The sequence below is a fragment of the Seriola aureovittata genome, chromosome 1, assembly GCF_021018895.1.
Source record: "Seriola aureovittata isolate HTS-2021-v1 ecotype China chromosome 1, ASM2101889v1, whole genome shotgun sequence".
Taxonomy (NCBI): Eukaryota; Metazoa; Chordata; class Actinopteri; order Carangiformes; family Carangidae; genus Seriola; species Seriola aureovittata.
Window position 1 is genome coordinate 6,978,766 of NC_079364.1, and position 17,320 is coordinate 6,996,085.

Genomic DNA, 17,320 nt, shown 5'->3' on the forward strand with positions numbered 1-17,320 from the left:
TATCAGACTGCAATGCACACTGCTTCAACAGTTTTCAGGCACTTAGAAGTTGTGTTAAAGAGCACTATTTTTTTTTTTTTTTTTAATTTAAAATCAGATTCAAACAACCAATAGAACCAAAGTGAAACCATTTTTACTGTTGTGGTGTTAATGTAGTGAACGCTGGGTGTGACTCTGATCAGCTGTAGTAAATCGGAGACAGTGGCGCTGAGGCTTTCTGCCTTTCTGAGAGCGTTTGAACGTGGTTTAAGTTGTGAAAGGGTTCATTTTAACCCAAACCATAGTCTTAAACCTAAACAAGTAGATGTGTTGCTTAAACTTACCCAAAGTGCAACTGAAAACTGAAGCCAGGCAGTCTTTCTGCCAGCTAGGCTTTCTGGCCCTGAAGGCAAACTTCTCGTAGCAGCGATCGGCTACAGCTGAGAGAACAGGAGGTCCGATGCTTCACTTGTTGATATATATCAGTAAAGAGTGTTCAGTTTATTATCTCTGATGAGGTAAAACTGCTCACTTGATGAGAATAAAGATTCATGTTATCATTCAACATCATTTCCTGACCATGTAAAAACATTGAGTTTTAGAGTATGTGTAGAATTAGTTTGTACATGACCTTCTGCATTGTCATATCTAAAGAAAATGAAATATATACTGTTCAAACTATCAAGCATTAGAGCATCCAGACCTGACATATTCACTGGAACTGCAATTATAATTAGTGTAAAAGGAATTGTATTAGTTTAGCAATGCAGGACAGTTGAAAAATACCAGAGTGACATATCAAAAGTGAATATATAGTATAGATAAGACATAGTGTTTGGCAGTAAACTGAACACAAACATATTAGAGATTTACTTTCCTGAAATGGAACAGCTAAAATATGTAGCAGCACAAAGTACAATGATGATGGCTGATAGCAAACACACATAAACGACAGAAGTGCAAATAAGGCAACAGTAAACATGTCATCCCCTCATGCATAATGCAGCCAGTGTTATTGAAAGCTTATAAAGAACTGAGCATGATCCGTCAGTGGGCTCATTTATGTGCCATCATCTGTCAAATCTCTAACGTAGATTTATTCAACACTTACATTCTTTGTATTAAACTTGTGTGTACTTGTTTTATAAAAGCAATAAACCATTTGAGACTGTGATTTACAGTGATTTTAAAGTTGCAGATGGTTTGGTTTCTTCTTCCATGCCCTGACTAAAAGTAACTTAACCACTCCCTCATATGATTTGTTGCTTAAAATTCCGAAAGGCTATTATTATTGACAATAACATTGAGTCAATAATGGCCTGTGATGTGAAAATGATGCCCGTATCAAAATAAACAGCCAGTTCTACAGTTCTGAGCAGCTTCTAGCCTGTTAGGCTTATTGTTCTCTGAAGGTATCACACACTAGCGCCATTTGACTCACATTAAAGGGGAACTCCACCAATTTTACACATTAAAAGGTCAGTTGTCATGGGGAGTACCACACTGCCTCTGCCGACCTTTGTTAATTTGAAGAAAACCCTGAGGATGTTATCAGATTCATGACAAAAAGCCTGCATTATAAACTCGAGGCACTGAGGTTGTTGGTGTCGCATTATGGGAAATGAAGCATTTTTGGAGATTATAGGGAGTATAGACAAGATATCTCTGCATCCCTCTCAATACTAAAGTGTTGGAGTGTTCCTTTAAAATATCAACGCTTTATCTGTCTACGTGAGCCTCAGTGATAACACGTGACAAGGCTCCATAAAAACGTTTTCTACCCAGATCAGTACATCCAATCTAGAATACCTTAACCACTGTATTAAACACCCAGTGTCAAGTGACACAATGACATGTGATGCTTCCAGTGTGTATTGCACCTAATAAGACTGTATGGTAAATCAGCCAGGCCCACATTATGGGCTGATATTAGCTTGCACCAGATATATTGGTATTGGGCTATATGTTGGCTGGTAAGTAAGAAATGTTGTATTTGTGCTGTTTTGGAAACAATACAGATTTCGTAGAGTTTGTCCACCAGAGGACGAGGACAAGTTTATTTTTCCAACTATAAATGCTCTGCTTTGTACATATCTTTGTCACAATAACAAAATTTATAGGGGTATTTATTGAAAATGTTTGCTTATTTTATCCATGTGTGTTGATAAAACAGGAATATTGGCCTATATCATCAGCTTGAAAAATGAAATCTCAGTCAGGCTCTGATCGTTTGTGACCACAGAACTATGAAACGGCTGATTTTTGTGGGGAATTCAATAAATTATTCCAGCAGCAAATTATTTTGTTGTTTTCTTAGCTTGAGAAACCATGAACAAATGAAAATGTGAGAGGAGGGAACTTCTGTTATTTAAGTAAGAAGGGACCTGAAAAGTGACATAAACAGGAACTCTCATCACCAGACAGAATTAACGTGTATCACCACAAATGTCACTAGTCAAAACAAAACTGATAAAGGGCACGAATAAATACAGTGCTCACTGAGCAGAAAGGAGGAGAAAAACATGAAAGTGAGTGTATAAACGTAGGCTACGATCATGAAAATAGGATTGGTAAGGGCGGGGGGGATGAGTTCATACTCTATTTTACAATCCACTTTAATTAGTTTGCTTCATTTTTTCCGAACAGTTGCCAACGGTCAGTTCATTAAAGCATATAAAAACATAGTGTCTGCGATGGAGATCACGGGATCTACAGTGCACATGGTGTAAATGATGACAAAGTGTTTAGAAGCTTACAGATATTTTTGTCTTCACTTGATCATATGATGAAAAACGAATGCAACAACAGATCCACTCTGAGAGACTGAAAAGTACAAAAACGTGGTTTAAACAGACCGATGTCCACACCAATAACTGCATATAGTGACACTATGGCAGTTGCAGAAATCTTTGTTTATCCTTTCATATCAAAGCAGAGTCGGGACTCAGGAGCAGCTCACATGCCTCGACATATTCAGGTTGTTAAACTCATTTCTTGTGGGCTATAACACACTCTGCAGTAAAAGCAAATGACATAAGACTAAGGTAAGCTACATGCTTGAAGACTGGTGTTGTGTATTATTGTACTAGATTATAGGACACTGTATTGTAGCAAACATGGTAACATTTTATACACCTGGCAATATAATGCGATCCAATACAGAAAAACTATGAATTATTGCCTTTATAACTACACTGCAGACTTGAGACAATGCCTGTCTCACGCAATCTTGATAAAAAAGTGAAACTTAATGAGTATAGTAAAGTAGGCCTATTATTTTCAGTTATATAATACTGTCCACAGCACAGTACTGACAGTCTGTCACTCAATTAATGTTATATGAGTTATTTTGGAGAAGAAATCGATGATTAAACTAATCATCAGTTGCAACCCTGTTAAAAATTCCCTGCAATAGGCCTAATTCACCCACTGATGGACCAACATTTCATTACAATCCAATTATTTTTTAAATAATTTATCATTACACAGTCTATTTGCTCATTTATACTTTTCTCTGTATATTTTGAAAGTTTTTAAAGTAATTATTTTTGTAATTTTATAGTAATGCGTCATTAAATCTAAGTCAGTTCAGCCCAAACGGAAGGCCTACTCCACAGGCTTGACATCCGACCAAAAATGTTTTACTGATTGTTGAGAAACGTTTCACTGCCACAGTAAATTATTCTCGTTTTGCGGTGGATACAACCGTGAAAAACTCACCAGAAACAGCTTTCACGCGGTTTGCATGTGCTTCCTGCAGAAAATGTTCGGCGTACCTGCAGCCAGCCCCAGTGTTAGTCCGTGCGAGCTGTTTTCCTGCTTTCAAAGTTCCCACGGAAAGCGGAGGACCACCCAGCGGCGCCGAGCACGACGCCGATTAGCTGCGCGGAGCTCATTTGCATTAACGTCAGTAAAGGCTGTAGGTCAATCCTTGCGGGTGCTTTTATTGGATGTGCCGCTGTCAAGCAGTGCTGAAGAATTGGAAGGGCAAACGCCAGAAAAGGCAGAGAAAAGACAAACATAAAATCAGCATTATGTAGCTGGATTCTGCCTTACCTCCGCCCTCGTCAAGCTTAAACAATCCTGCCGTCCGCGATTCCAGATCCGAAACTTGCGGACACGGAGCGGTCTTGTTTTTCTTTTTTTTTTCTTTCTTTTTTTTTTTTTTTTTTTTAGGTTTTTTTTTTTTTTTTTTCTCTGTGTGTCTCTCAAGCGATTGCATTCTCCAGAGGTGGTACCTCCACACATTACAAACTGACAGCCTCTACATCCTTTTTTTCCTCCAGAATGAGAGAAAATCGTGGAGCCTGGTAACACTGTAGCCAATTGCACCCGGGTTTGGACCTCTTATATCAGGCGGATCATCCTCAACCGGGCAGCGGATGCCTGAATGGAGATTGCAAGCCATCCACTAAGATTTCCCCCCCCCCCCCCCCCCCCCCCCGCTTCCTAAATTGGTGAATTCGGGCTGATAAATGGAGTGTTCCGTCGGACTGTATGGCATTATGTTTTACGGAGGGTGTTTGACATCGGAGCGACCGGCCAGAATAACACTCTGCAGTGTGAATATTTCACCCTGTTGATGATGAACCGCTCAGGACTGGAGCAAAGTGTCGTGAGAACCGGTTTATGGCCCGTGTCTTGAGCTGAAGTGGGCAACCAGACTGTTAAAGAGAGAAAGAAAAAAGAAGCATCATATTTGATGGCTCCGGGGTGGGGGAGGACGACTACACATGAAATCTTGGACACAAAAAATGGATAAAACTATTGCATGAAGCTGGCGGTGGGGACTGCATGGTGTGTTTTTTAGGCCTACTTGATAACAGTGAAGTTGAGGGAAAATGAGAAAATGGTGATGTGGTACGAAGAAGGCGAGAAGAGGAGCCGGAGTGAGGGATAAAAATCGTCCATGGGGATCTGAGCAGCCCAGCTGAAGAATAACGGAATCCAAGTTTTCGAGGATAAGACAGCTGCTTTGATTAAAGACCTCCAATTAACTTCATGTGAAAAACAGAGGGAGGAAATCAGCTTCCTGGTCGGGGGGGTGGGGGATAGAAAGATATATTATTCATGTCTTGTGTTAGAGCAATTGGAGAACCGGCTTTGCTGTGGCCTAGATGATACATATATATGTATTTATATATATTTTAAAAAATGAAACCTTAGGAGGAGGAGTGGACCTTCAACACACAAAAAGAGAGGGCGAATGACACTCGGGTAGCCTCAAAGTAAAAGCACTTGCGCAAAAAGAAAAAGGCTGAAGTGGGTTGAAGCATGGGCTGTGCTTCAAGTATTCATATCTCTGATAGGGTGGTCTACCACAGTGGAAAAGAGTCCGAGGATTCCCACTCACCCCAGCAGACTAATACCACTCAGCATCAAGGAAATCCTGCCTCGGGACTACCCCTAAAGCCCCCGAGCTGCAAGGTGAGGGAACCTACATATTCATTACATTTACAGACACAGGAACAAAGTGTGTGTGTGAGGTGTGTCTTTAGGTGTGTGTGTGTTACATGCAAGTTGAAGATAAAGAACATAACTAACTGCAGTTCCTATAGTAATGCTTTTAGGACAACATACAGCAATAACTCCCAACACCCACAAGTTGTGTATTATGTTTAAGAGTGATATTATAGGAAAAATATACGGTAGATGTCCCAGGAGAGTCGAGACAAGAAAGGACACTAAAGTCACTATAAATCTGAATATTGAATGCAACAGGTAGAGCTCCTATATTGCAGTTTATGTAATTATTTATAAATAGCAAAGACATTACTTTCATTTTAACACCCTTCAAACTCTGCTATGACAGCCTCGCTACTGTTTTTTTAATCCAGAGGAACTAGGCCATGATACACACTCAGTGGAAGGTCGTGAGGTCACAGGCCTCCACGCTAACCTGAGGTATTGTTCTCTCTGTAGTTTTTATGTAAGAGTCAGGATGGAGCAAACACTGGTCACAGTTTTCAGCCGCTTTATGTATAATCTTAACCTGCTGGAGTAATGCACTTTTATAGAATCAAAAATCTCAGCATGAAACGCTCAGAAGGATGCTTTGTCTTGTGGGATCTTATCAAGGCCTCATCTGTGAGTTTAATGCATAGAACTAGACCCGTCCTTTATAGAAACATTGCACTGTTAAGTCTTGTGAATGGGAAGTAGGAGTATAGTTATTAAGGACTGAGTGACATAATAGCAAAAAGTTTGCCATCGGTGTGTTACATCATCACAAAAAATAACAGTCCCATTTGTGTATTGGACCACAAATAATTACACTAACAGAGGATAACGAAATGTGCTGCACCTGCTTGTATGCAGGGACTAAATCAGTGTTTCTAATCAGGATGATGATGATTCTTTATTATTATCTGGCATATATGTGTTGTGTAAGACGTTACACATGCACCTACGAACAACCATTCACTGTTATTCTACAGGCAGATGTGTGTCTGGATGTTTTGTTTTTTTTTTTGTTCTTGCTGCATATTGTGAAGTGAAGATCCAGGTTTTATAGAGAACGTAGTAATTTAGCAATATTGAGTTGAAACAGTTATTCTGCCTCTAAATGAAGGATAATGATGTAGAAGTGGCAAAAACAAAGGGAGCCCTTCCTCTGATGTTTGCCTGCGCATCTTCACAAAGCGTACGTTTAAAAAAAAAAAAAAAAAAAAAAAAAAAAAGTGTGATCTTGTGAATTTAGTGGTGCATGACTGTGTGTGTGTCTTTTGTTTGTGTATGTTTTCACGAGTGTGTGTGTGTGTTTGTCTGACAGACCGCAGGCTATTTGAGGGCCTCTGTCAAGCTGAATTTTGTGGCCAAATGTCACCGCAGGATGCAGTGAGAAGTCAGTGTGACAGATGCCCCCATGTCAAGACGCCCACTGTGCCTTTGATTGAATTAGTCCCCTGATTGAGTTAGACTAATGGTATACAAATCTCCTTCAGCTTGAAATGGTTAATCCTCGCTCTGTAAGGTGTCATCTTTAACGTTCTCCGTGTCGCCCCCCCCTGCGTTTAACTTAATTTCCTTTACATGACGGAAAACTTAAAGATTCCTTTTTAAGAAATTGTGTACATCCGCTTGCCATGATGCGTTTGAGGGTCAGTGGTACATGCCACTGAATCCTGTGGAATTATTGCGTTTGCACCAAATAGTTTCAATAAGGTCTTCTGCAACACATTGTCAATGCAAAAAGCTCCAGTTCCTTTCATTTCATTGGGGGAAAAAGAGACTTAGACTTTGAACTGAACCACATCCCTGAAGGTGCCACTAGACAGTGCAGCTGAAACAATTAGTTGATTAATCGATGTTGATAATCTGTAATTTTGATAACCAAGTAGTTTTAAAGTCATCTTTCTCTGTCTCATGTGATTTATAAATTGAATATCTTTTGGGTTTTTGACTGTTTAACTGTTCTCACTATTTTTAGACCAGATCCTGAGCTGCAGCACTAACAGATCATATATTAGATCCATATCATCTCCAATAGTTTGTGTGTCTAATTATTATGTGCTTTGTTTTTTAGTCTTTGTGTGCGTGTTTGTGCCCTGGCTTGTGTCATTGTGATTCTGAAGAGAGAGCGCACACACTCATCCCCTAAAGGATAATAATAATCACCCTCATCCACACTCAGCAGGCAGTAGCTACAGCAAAGTGCACAAGTTTAGCGTATTACAAAACTGAATTAAGCAAATGTTAAAACTGTGCTGTATCTTTGCGTACTTTTTTTTTTTTTTTTTTCTTACACTTGGAGAGTGAGACATGTGCGGGCGTCTACAGTGTGAGAAAGATTCAATAGAAGTTTGGGAGTGTGATGTGAGTCTTTGTCAAGGGTACGTTACCATCTGGGCTGCTCTGGCGATGATAAGGCTCAAGTACAAGGTCCTGTGATAGTGGGCATTTTTGTGTGCGTTTGTGTGTGTGTGTGTGTGTGTGTGTGTGTGTGTGTGTGTGTGTATATATAGGGCTAAAGAGACAGAGAAAGACCTCAGCCAAACACAACACCATTTATCTGGCCTTGACTTTTCCAGTCTGATTGCCCCCACTCAAGGAAACCAAGTCCCCCTCACCCTCACCCACCCACCCGGACAGCAAATGTAGAATCAGTTTTACCGTTACCTCTTGCTATAAATGGAAAAGGGCAATAAAAGGTGCAAAGCTTATAAGTATCTGGAGAGTAATAGCATCTTGCTTGCCGCCTGATTCCAGCCTCTGCATGCATTAACATAAGTGGTGGAATCACTCAGCCATACCTCAGACTTCCCCCATTAAACCCTCCCATCCCCAGAAGTGACAAGGCACACAGGGTTTCTTTTCTAAACTAAAGCCTCAGTTGGGAAACACTTAACTGTTGCTAACTCGCAGCACAGAACTTAAAAACCCTCTGAGCCAAACCCCTCATGTGATACATCTTACTTACTTTTAAAGAAAGTGTAGTAAGATATGATACGCCACTGACCTGGGCAGCCTCTCTTCATTTGTCAGTTTTCTCTCCCACCGTTTTTGTGTGTGCTCGCTGGTCAGTAGTGTGTGTGTGTGTGTGTGTGTGTGTGTTTAGTCTAAGTTGAGAGTCATTGGGTAATTTATTCCAGAGGAGGGCAAAGGCTTAGCATGGTGATGAATTAATCCACTGTGCTTTTTCTGCTGGCTGAGTGGAGGGAGACTGATATTGGCTCTTTTTCTTTCTCTCTTTCACTTTCTTTGGCTGTCAAATTTTTTTTCTAGGCTCTTCCCCTTCTGTTTCCCTTGCCCTATACAAACTTTTGTTCTTAGATATTACTCTTTGAATGTTCAAAATTTAAGCCATTCATCTCAATTTAACTGACCGCTGTCACGTATATGATTTCATCCGCAATAGGAGCGGCCTCCCTCTGTGCACCCATAGAAATGTCAACATTCAGTTGACTTCAATGTCCCTGCTGTTGTCTTTGTCTTTACAGCTGCTGATTGGATCAAGTGATGGACTATGCTTATCTATGTCTATCAAGGATGTCATATCTGTACGTACAATGGTCCTTTATAGCTGAAGGCATGGCACTAACCCCTGGCACACTGCCATAGTTAGTAGTTTGAGTGACGCTGGGGCAGCGTTTTGGTGCTGTGGACAAAAACATCCACCCAAAGAACACATGTATGTATGTTAAAGGGATAGTTTGACATTTTGCTCATATGCTCATCTTTCTTGCAGAGAGTTCGATGAGAAGATCGACACCGCTCTCACGTCTGAACGGCAAATATGTAGCTGGAGCCTGCAGCCGCTTAGCGTAGCTTAGCACAAAGACTGGAAACTGGAGGAAACGGCTAGCCTGATGAACTTCTCCTGACAGTGTCTCTGCAGCTCGCTAACTGACACCTTTCATCTTGTTTGTTTAATTTGTGCAAAAACTGAAGTGTAAAACTGATAATCAGCTGTTTTATGAAGAGTTATTTGCCGGACTGTTTCTTGGCCGCCACGAGACATGACTGGTGCTACTAGATTGTTTTTGTTACCATTGGACAGAGCCAGGCTGCTTCCCCCTGTTTCCAGTCTTCATGCTAAGATGAAGCTAACCAGCTGCTAACTGTAGCTTAATGGAGAGAGTGGTATCGATCCTCTAATCTACCTTTTGTCAGCAGAGTGGAGCAAAAAAAAAAAAACTATTCATTTAAGACTGACATATTTCTCTTTTTGTTTGTACATTATAAGAAACTTCCTAAACGACTTGAGTTCAGCCTTTCAATATGAGTTTAGCTGCTCATTATGTTTTATTTAAACAAAACATCAGCTGCAGTGCAACCCTGTGTTTCCCTTCCTGTCTGGTATGTCTGCAGGGGCAGGCGGGGGGGGGGGGGGATTTTTATTTTTTTTGCCATGTCATTTATCTCCGCTGGGACATGAGCAGAAGGAGTTGAGAGGAAGTGAAATGGGGCCCATGGATCACCCACAGTCCTTTTGATTGATGCATTGGCAGCTCTCGAGCTTGTCACCCCCAGAAGATAACTGTGTGTAGTGGGAGACGTCCAAGAGTTTATTGTTAAATGTGTTAACGCAGTATTTATACTTTTTTCTCCCCTACAGCCGGTTTATTCTTGAGCATTAAGCAGCTCCAATACTTGATGTAATGACACAAAAGTCTTCCACTGCTGACAGCGTGAGTGTTAATCCTGTGTAGAAATCAAATTAGGATAATATAATAAATCCCTTTGTCACCTTGAGCGTAGATACAGTGGGTCTCTTCATCACCGAGAGCTTGCTCACTTATGAGGTGTCAGTTGGGTGCACGTACTTATGAAACAGAACCTCCCATTGTTTTTGAAATAGTCTTAACAAATAAGGCCACATTCAAAGCTTGTTCTGCTCCCCCTCCAGGTTAAGAATTTAATATCATAAGGTCAGCATGTGATAGTTTCATGAGATTATGGAAATGGTATTCTTCCAAAACAAGGCACTACAAGTGTTTACTTTGTAGTAGCAGCGCTCTCTGTTCTGTTTCAGAAGCTCACAGGAATGTAGATGTGAGTGGGCCCAGGTCCACTGGTGGTGGCTTTTTAAGCTCCTCCTCGACTGTCTCTCCCAATTTCTGCGCTTTCTAAGCTGTGAGCATCTGCGAGGGTTGTCATGCAACCGATGTGCGTTTCAAATGAGGCTTCCTGCTCCGTGCACGTTGACTTTTAGGGGCTGACTGGACTGGAGACTACGAGCGCGAGGCAAAGCGGGCAGGGAGGTGATAATTCATGGAGAACAGTTTTGTGTCAAAGGATCAGAATTGCAGAGTTGTTAGTTTCGGTGAATAGATAAAAACTTAGCCATACTTAATAGGATAGGAATTAGTATAGCCTACTTTATTTTTGCTGTTTCCCACTGTTTCCAGTCTTTATACTTAAACTAAACTAAGCAGCTGCTGGCTGTAGCTTCATATTTACCTCATATACACGAAAGTGGTATTGATCTTGTCATCTAACTCTTAGCAAGAAACCAAATAAGTGCTTCCCATAATTTCAAACTATTCTTTAAAGATGGAGTCACAGTAGTCCAAAAAGAATCTGATGTATGATTTTGCTCAAAATCTTTATATATCAAAATAAAGATTCTTTATATATCTATATATATATATCTATATATATATATGTAGTCAAGTTTCTGTGCCGTGTTTCCAATTATCCTTCTGACATTTCAGGCATTGGCAGCCTGTAAAAACCTGTCTATTTGTTCACTGGTGCCATCACAACCTTTTACTGTTTGAGCCATATTTAAAATGTATTTTTCATGTGAATGTACCCTTCAGATACTGCGGTGATGTCATGTGCATACCCTCTAGTCTATACCACGATCTCACAAGGTCTTAATCCCGCTCTTATGAGTGGTTTTTGAAAAGTACACCATGTACAGAACACACCATCATTGTTCCTCCAAAGGAAGAGTTCATCTGCGAGTCATTTCTCCTGCATAGTGTCACAGTGTCCGTGTCCATAGGCGTGTTTTTTAATCTCCCCTGGAAGAGGGGCCTTATGTGTCCACTGTGGACTGCTGTTACCACGCACAATACGCCGTTAACAATGCTAACAGCCGTGTTAACAGCATCTGGTTACCGGAGTACTTTGGCCATTTTAACGCTCCGTCACGCTGTACAGTACCGTATGTTGAAAGACTGTTCCTGGGGCAGGTTTACAAAGTGCGATATTGGTAGATTTAGTATTAAAATATAAACCTGATGGGTATTTCACTGCAAAATTTGGCAGTTGATCTAGAGCTATTTTAGAATCGAAATGCTCCAGAGGCTTTGACTTCATTTTACTGCCTTCCCTCACTAAAGACGCACTGAGCAGACGAGAGCCTCACTGGATTTAAGTGAAAAGGCCTGCAGCTTATTGGCTGTAGTAAACACGCAAGACACTCATTCACCTGCTGAACGCCGCATTAAGCTCATCTACTTCCTTGTTTTAATGGACACAGCTGTGACGCAAAACTCTCTGGAGTGTTCCCTACCTTTTTGCTCTGAAGATATACTGTACCCTCGGTTGATATATCCCTTACAGTTTTTACAGAGCAGAGCACAGATGGTGCGCATTGCTTTTGTAGTCTGAGGTGTGTGGTTGCAAGGACACATTTTGGGGTCAGCGCAACAACTCAGTCCAAAGCTCAACTCACATTTTGACCTTTTAACTAAACAATGACAAATGTAGACTGGTCAGTTCGCCCTCTTGGTCACTTTAATGTGACTTTTGCCCCTTCAAAGATCAGGCTTCATCATATGCAAAAGAAAATATGATAAGGAAACTTGTAACAGAACTGTAATACTCCAAACCATTTGGCTGTGACATGCAAATGCAGCTTAGATGAAGAAACAGGAAGTGAGCCTGTCCGCATTGCTTAGCTCAAGCATGACATTCAGGTCTAAATGTACTGTACACATGTATGCATTGGCCTGTGACATCTGGGCCTTTTCATATATCTAAACTGCCATTTCCCCACTGAGGTCCATAGGTCAAGACGAGTCTATCCGATGTAGTCTGGTTAGTTTCAGCAAATGAAAATGAAATATACATTTTGAGCTGATCTGGTCTTCACAATATGTCAAATGAAAGCATATGACTTCATCGTGACAGTTTTTGTGCTCCGTATTTTCTGGCTTTGGCTCAAAGCTGACTCAAAGTCCATTGGGTTGAAAATGTCTGAAAACATGTATTTCAAAGTTTCAAAACATCAGTTTAAATGATTGGCATTAATTATATTTGAGTCAGTCCCATTTATCCTGTTGCTACCAAGCACATTAGAGCATTCAGACACTGAATGTGATTAGATACGCAGAGTAGCAGATTTATAATCTAGTGTGTTGGAAGCCAGAGGAGAGCAGCAGGAAATGTTTCAATGGAAACCATGAGAATACATGTCCCATTAAAAAATCATTTGCATGCACACGAGAAACAATGAAAGACATGCTTATCACTTTCTAATAGTCGTGAATCAATAATTGAAACATTCCTGCGTGCACCATTGTTATTTATAATACCTGTTACACCTGCCTGATTACATTCCTCCCAACTATCAGTGTACCTGAATAGCTGCTTGTAGCTATATGAAGTGTTATTCTGTATTTTACATAATACAGATAATATTTTTTTAAGTGTTTGTTTTGCAGATTTTCCTCCTCACATTATTCTTGCTAATGTGTGCACAAAACCTGCATAGATCAATATATCAGCTCCCCTTTTCCTACCTTCAGCAGAGGCATTTACGCCCAATAATTTCTGCATTAAAACAGCTTCCATGTAGTTTATGTTGGCTAAAGAATCCATAAATGTAAATGCTTTATATTTGATTTTGTCTGAGGTTTTATGTTATGGTTGTTTTGCTTTCTGTATACATATTGAGTGTTTGCTTATCAGTGCTGCATCACATCACTCTCTACTTAATTATCAGTCATCTGAGACCCACAGGAAAATTGGAAGCCTCTGCCAGATTTTACATTTATGTCTTTTTATTATGGTGATATTATTTATCACCTATACAAATAAAATAAGATTTCACAAGTGGATGTTCTGCTTAAAAAATTTAAATTATTCCAACTTGTCTTTGCTTTCATATTAAGTGATAGCTTGAATTATTATTCCTTTTTTTTGGTTTACTACTGTAAGCATGCATTTTACCCATAACCCCTTTATTTTGATGATGCAGAAGGATAGTTTGCAAAGAATCGGGGCTTATGTCCATGTGTGTTTACAAACTTCCATGAATGTGTGTATTGCCATGCAGTCATCAACTCCCCATTCCTCAGCCAGTGTGTGTGTGTGTGTGTGTGTGTGTGTGTGTGTGTGTGTGTGTGTGTGTGTGGCAGCAATGTCTGTGTGTGTTTAAATAGAGTATATTCTGTGTGCCAGGCCTCAGCCCGGTGCTCCAGCTCGTGTCACTCACTGATCCCTCACGCAACAGTGACATCAGTGCTCCTGTTTTAGCAGGTGAAGAGGAGGGGGAGTCTGGTGATTATCTAATGCTCTCGCAGCCATCTGAGGAGCCCCGGAGAAATGCTTCTGATATTTTCAAAAACATCTAAGCTGTTATTTAGAGGTGGAGCCAAGCAGCGTTGCAGATAGAGCAGGGTTGGTGTGGCCGCAGTGGGCGTATTGCTAATTCTAATCCTCTCTTTCGGCCACAGGGTTGGTGAGGTAATTAAGATTGTTCAGTTGTGTATGACATTGGCAACAAAGTGACTGTAGACTAATGATCTCTTATTCAGGCCAGACAGTCTTCTTGTGTAGCTTGTTGTTTGTACTCTGCTTGTCTTGTTGTCATGTATTTGGCTGGACTGAGCAGGAGGAGGGGCCTGACTGCAATGGAAAGGTTCCCGGTAAGATTAAAGTACGCCGTAGTGTCACTGGACCAGGCAGCGTTCTTGTTGGACATCCCAAGCTCCTTTAGCTTGTCATTTTGCTTTATTGGCCTATGACCTTACCTGGAATGAACTAAGAGAGGAAGGAGAATGCGAACTACATGTCCCTGATCAACAGCTGCCAATTGACACTGTGATGGCAAGCTTCCGTTTGTTCACGTTGAATCATTTACAGTCCTACAGGGCAACACATTGCCTGAACAATATAAAGACATGATTATAAGTATCCTTTGGTGTGCTTATATAAGGTACAATGCAAGTGTTATTTAGGAGGAGTAGGTGTGAATAAAAGGGAAAAGTGAAGCAGTCCAATATGTATGCCTATGGTAAGAGTAACAGTGGTGCTGGAGAAGGCTGATCTCGGCAGAGGAAGAGGAGGCGGTTTTAGTAAGGGGCTGCTCCACAGCCCTGGATAGCTTAGGATTGTCCAGGTCTTATGGGGATTTCAGGGTAATCTGGATAAGGACAGAAATACCTTGAAGGTGAACATTGGAGAAAGTGCTCAGCTTCTCATGGATCCGTCTTCTGCATTTAATTAATTTACACACACTGGTGGTAGATACAGAGGACATCATCTACAGCTTTCCTTTAGAGGGTTAACTCCATCGATTTTTTTTTTTTTTTTTTTTTTTTTTTTTACATATGAACTTCAGTGTACTGTTCATGAGGCGTAGCCTACTGCACAGCCAGTGAGAACCATTATATGTGTTTGTCCGTAGATCAGGAGGAAGCTTCAAGTTTTGCAGGTTTTGTTTTGGGCCTGTTTTTAATGTTGCAAAGCGGAAGGTGTGAGGTTAACAGAAACATGCATTTAGGAGGCCTGGAAGGTCAAATGAAAGATGCCTTTGCATTATGGGAAATGTAGGAACCAGTGTTCTTTGAGCTTAAAATATCTCAAAGTCTTGCTTTGATTTTATCCATTGTTTTTATTTTTCATAACATATCTCCCAACTTTCTGAAAGTGCAGTAATAAAGAATTGCTGGATTAGCCCTTTAACGTTGCACACATGTAGCTGTGTAGTTCGTACATGCTGCCTTTCATAACCAGGCTCACAGACTTAAGATTTGAAATTTTGCTCATATTGCTAATAGATCCTCAAAACTAGATAATGAAAGGGTTCAGGGTCATATTGAGATCACAGTCTGGACACATGCCAGTGTGTTTATAACCAATCTGAAACGATGGAGAGGGAATTGGGAAACATATTTAGATAAATATAACCACAGGAGATGCACAAAAGTCAAGGGAATATGGAGATGTGATCTCATTAAAACCTCATCTGTCATTTGAATAGAAATCTCAGGAAAGCCCAGCTTCAGTTTCATCAGCACGGTTTGGCAGTTAGTGTATATAGCGAACAGCCTCATGTATTTCTCTCCACGTTTTAATGAGTGCATCTCTCTCCGGCTCCTGCTCCTTCTTCATCTCAGATCCCTGTAGGCCAGTGTGCGAGGCCTCTGAGCACAGTCGCTAACCCTCATCACTTGGCCTGTCGGCAGGAACCTCTCCGCTGCCAGGCCTCAGTCACTCTCATTGGCACAGTGACGCACAGATCGCATACACACTCCCGCCGCTATGGACACAGAGTATGCAGGCAGGCCTTGGCAGCGTCATGAGCTGAGGGAATGCAGCATGCAATCTGATGTCACACAAGTGCACATACAGTATAATCCAAATACATGTTTTATTTTAGTCATAAATAAAAAAAATCTGTAGTGTTTTTTTTTTTTTTTTTATCTCTTTTGAGTCTGATGGTCCCTGTGTGATAATCTGAAGCGATGCTTGCAAGGTGTGGAACACCAGTGAGAAACAGGGACAGGTCACCAAGGATGAAGTATATCCATTTTCTGCAAACTCTGTATTTTTAAACCACGGACGTCATTCAAGGGCGTTTGGGACTGAATTCCAGGACAAGTTCAGTCTCCTGTGAGTTACTCGGTGTCTTCCCTCTGTGTGTGTGTGTGTGTGCATTCCCGTATGCTTGAGTTTCCGCACTATCTGGTGAGGTAGGAGAGATGTCACCGCAGACAGAATAAAGGTCAGGGCGTTCTCTTGGAAGCACTGCTCGAAAGACAATAAATGTGTATGTGCGCATGTGTGTGCACTCTTATGCATGACTGATTAGAAATTGCTATGATTTGGAGAGCATGTATAAGAGGCAGTTCACAGTACTGCAGTACACACACAGTAAATAAGTGTAGTATTTTGCAGAGATTTTTAAAAGGCCATTGTTTTTGAGAGTTTATGGGTGTGTTCTTGAGTCAAGCTGCAGTTGTATTCATTATTTTAGAACTACTTTAAATTTCGGTAAGTTATATTCATTTCGTCATGAATTTCCTCTGTACTGTGTAAATTAAGTTGCTGCAGCATGTACAGCCAGCATATAGCCTGGTAAGCTAACATTACTTACCAAAGATTGGGTTAGCTAGCTTCGTGAGGTAACGCTACACACCACTTTCCTCTGTGCATCACCCAGTTTGTCCACAGTGATGAGGCAAATGGGGAATCACAACACAGCCGCAATGAAGACATTTTCAGTCATATTATGGGCCATATTGCCACCTCTCAGCAGCTGCATATCAGATATGATGCCGTGACAGATTGTGTGATGACTGCATTTTGATTTTCACGGGTGTCAGGCTTGTGACATGATATAGAGTCATCTGAGGTGTGGCAATAATCTGCAGATTGTCAGTCTCCCTCTCGGTTTAGGCTGGGTGGAGATGACCTTGTAAACGTTAGATAGCTAAGAGGTAAAATAATAATGGCACATTCATGTTCTCACGCTGGCCTGTCCAGTGGACTCCCGGCGCTTGGAAGCTGACGTGGCTGAAGCCTCAGTGGGTTCATGTACCTCGGTGCCACCTCAGACTTTTCATTTATCAAGAATAAACTCCAGATGTTCTGTGGTTCCAGATTCTCTTGTGGGGGGTGGGGTGGGATTTGCTGCTTTTCTCTATTTTAATGTTAAATA

The 17,320-nt window shown here is 41.0% G+C and overlaps 1 protein-coding gene across 1 annotated transcript in view; it reads left to right on the forward strand.

Annotated features, from left to right (window-relative positions):
• The first annotated feature begins 3,481 nt into the window (after positions 1-3,481).
• pde8a (phosphodiesterase 8A) overlaps positions 3,482-17,320 on the forward strand; it is a 42,420-nt gene continuing 28,581 nt past the window's right edge. Inside the window, exon 1 of the mRNA XM_056375804.1 lies at positions 3,482-5,406. Coding sequence (XP_056231779.1) covers positions 5,254-5,406 — 153 coding nt within the window. The 5' untranslated portion in view covers positions 3,482-5,253. The remainder of the gene's footprint in view (positions 5,407-17,320) is intronic.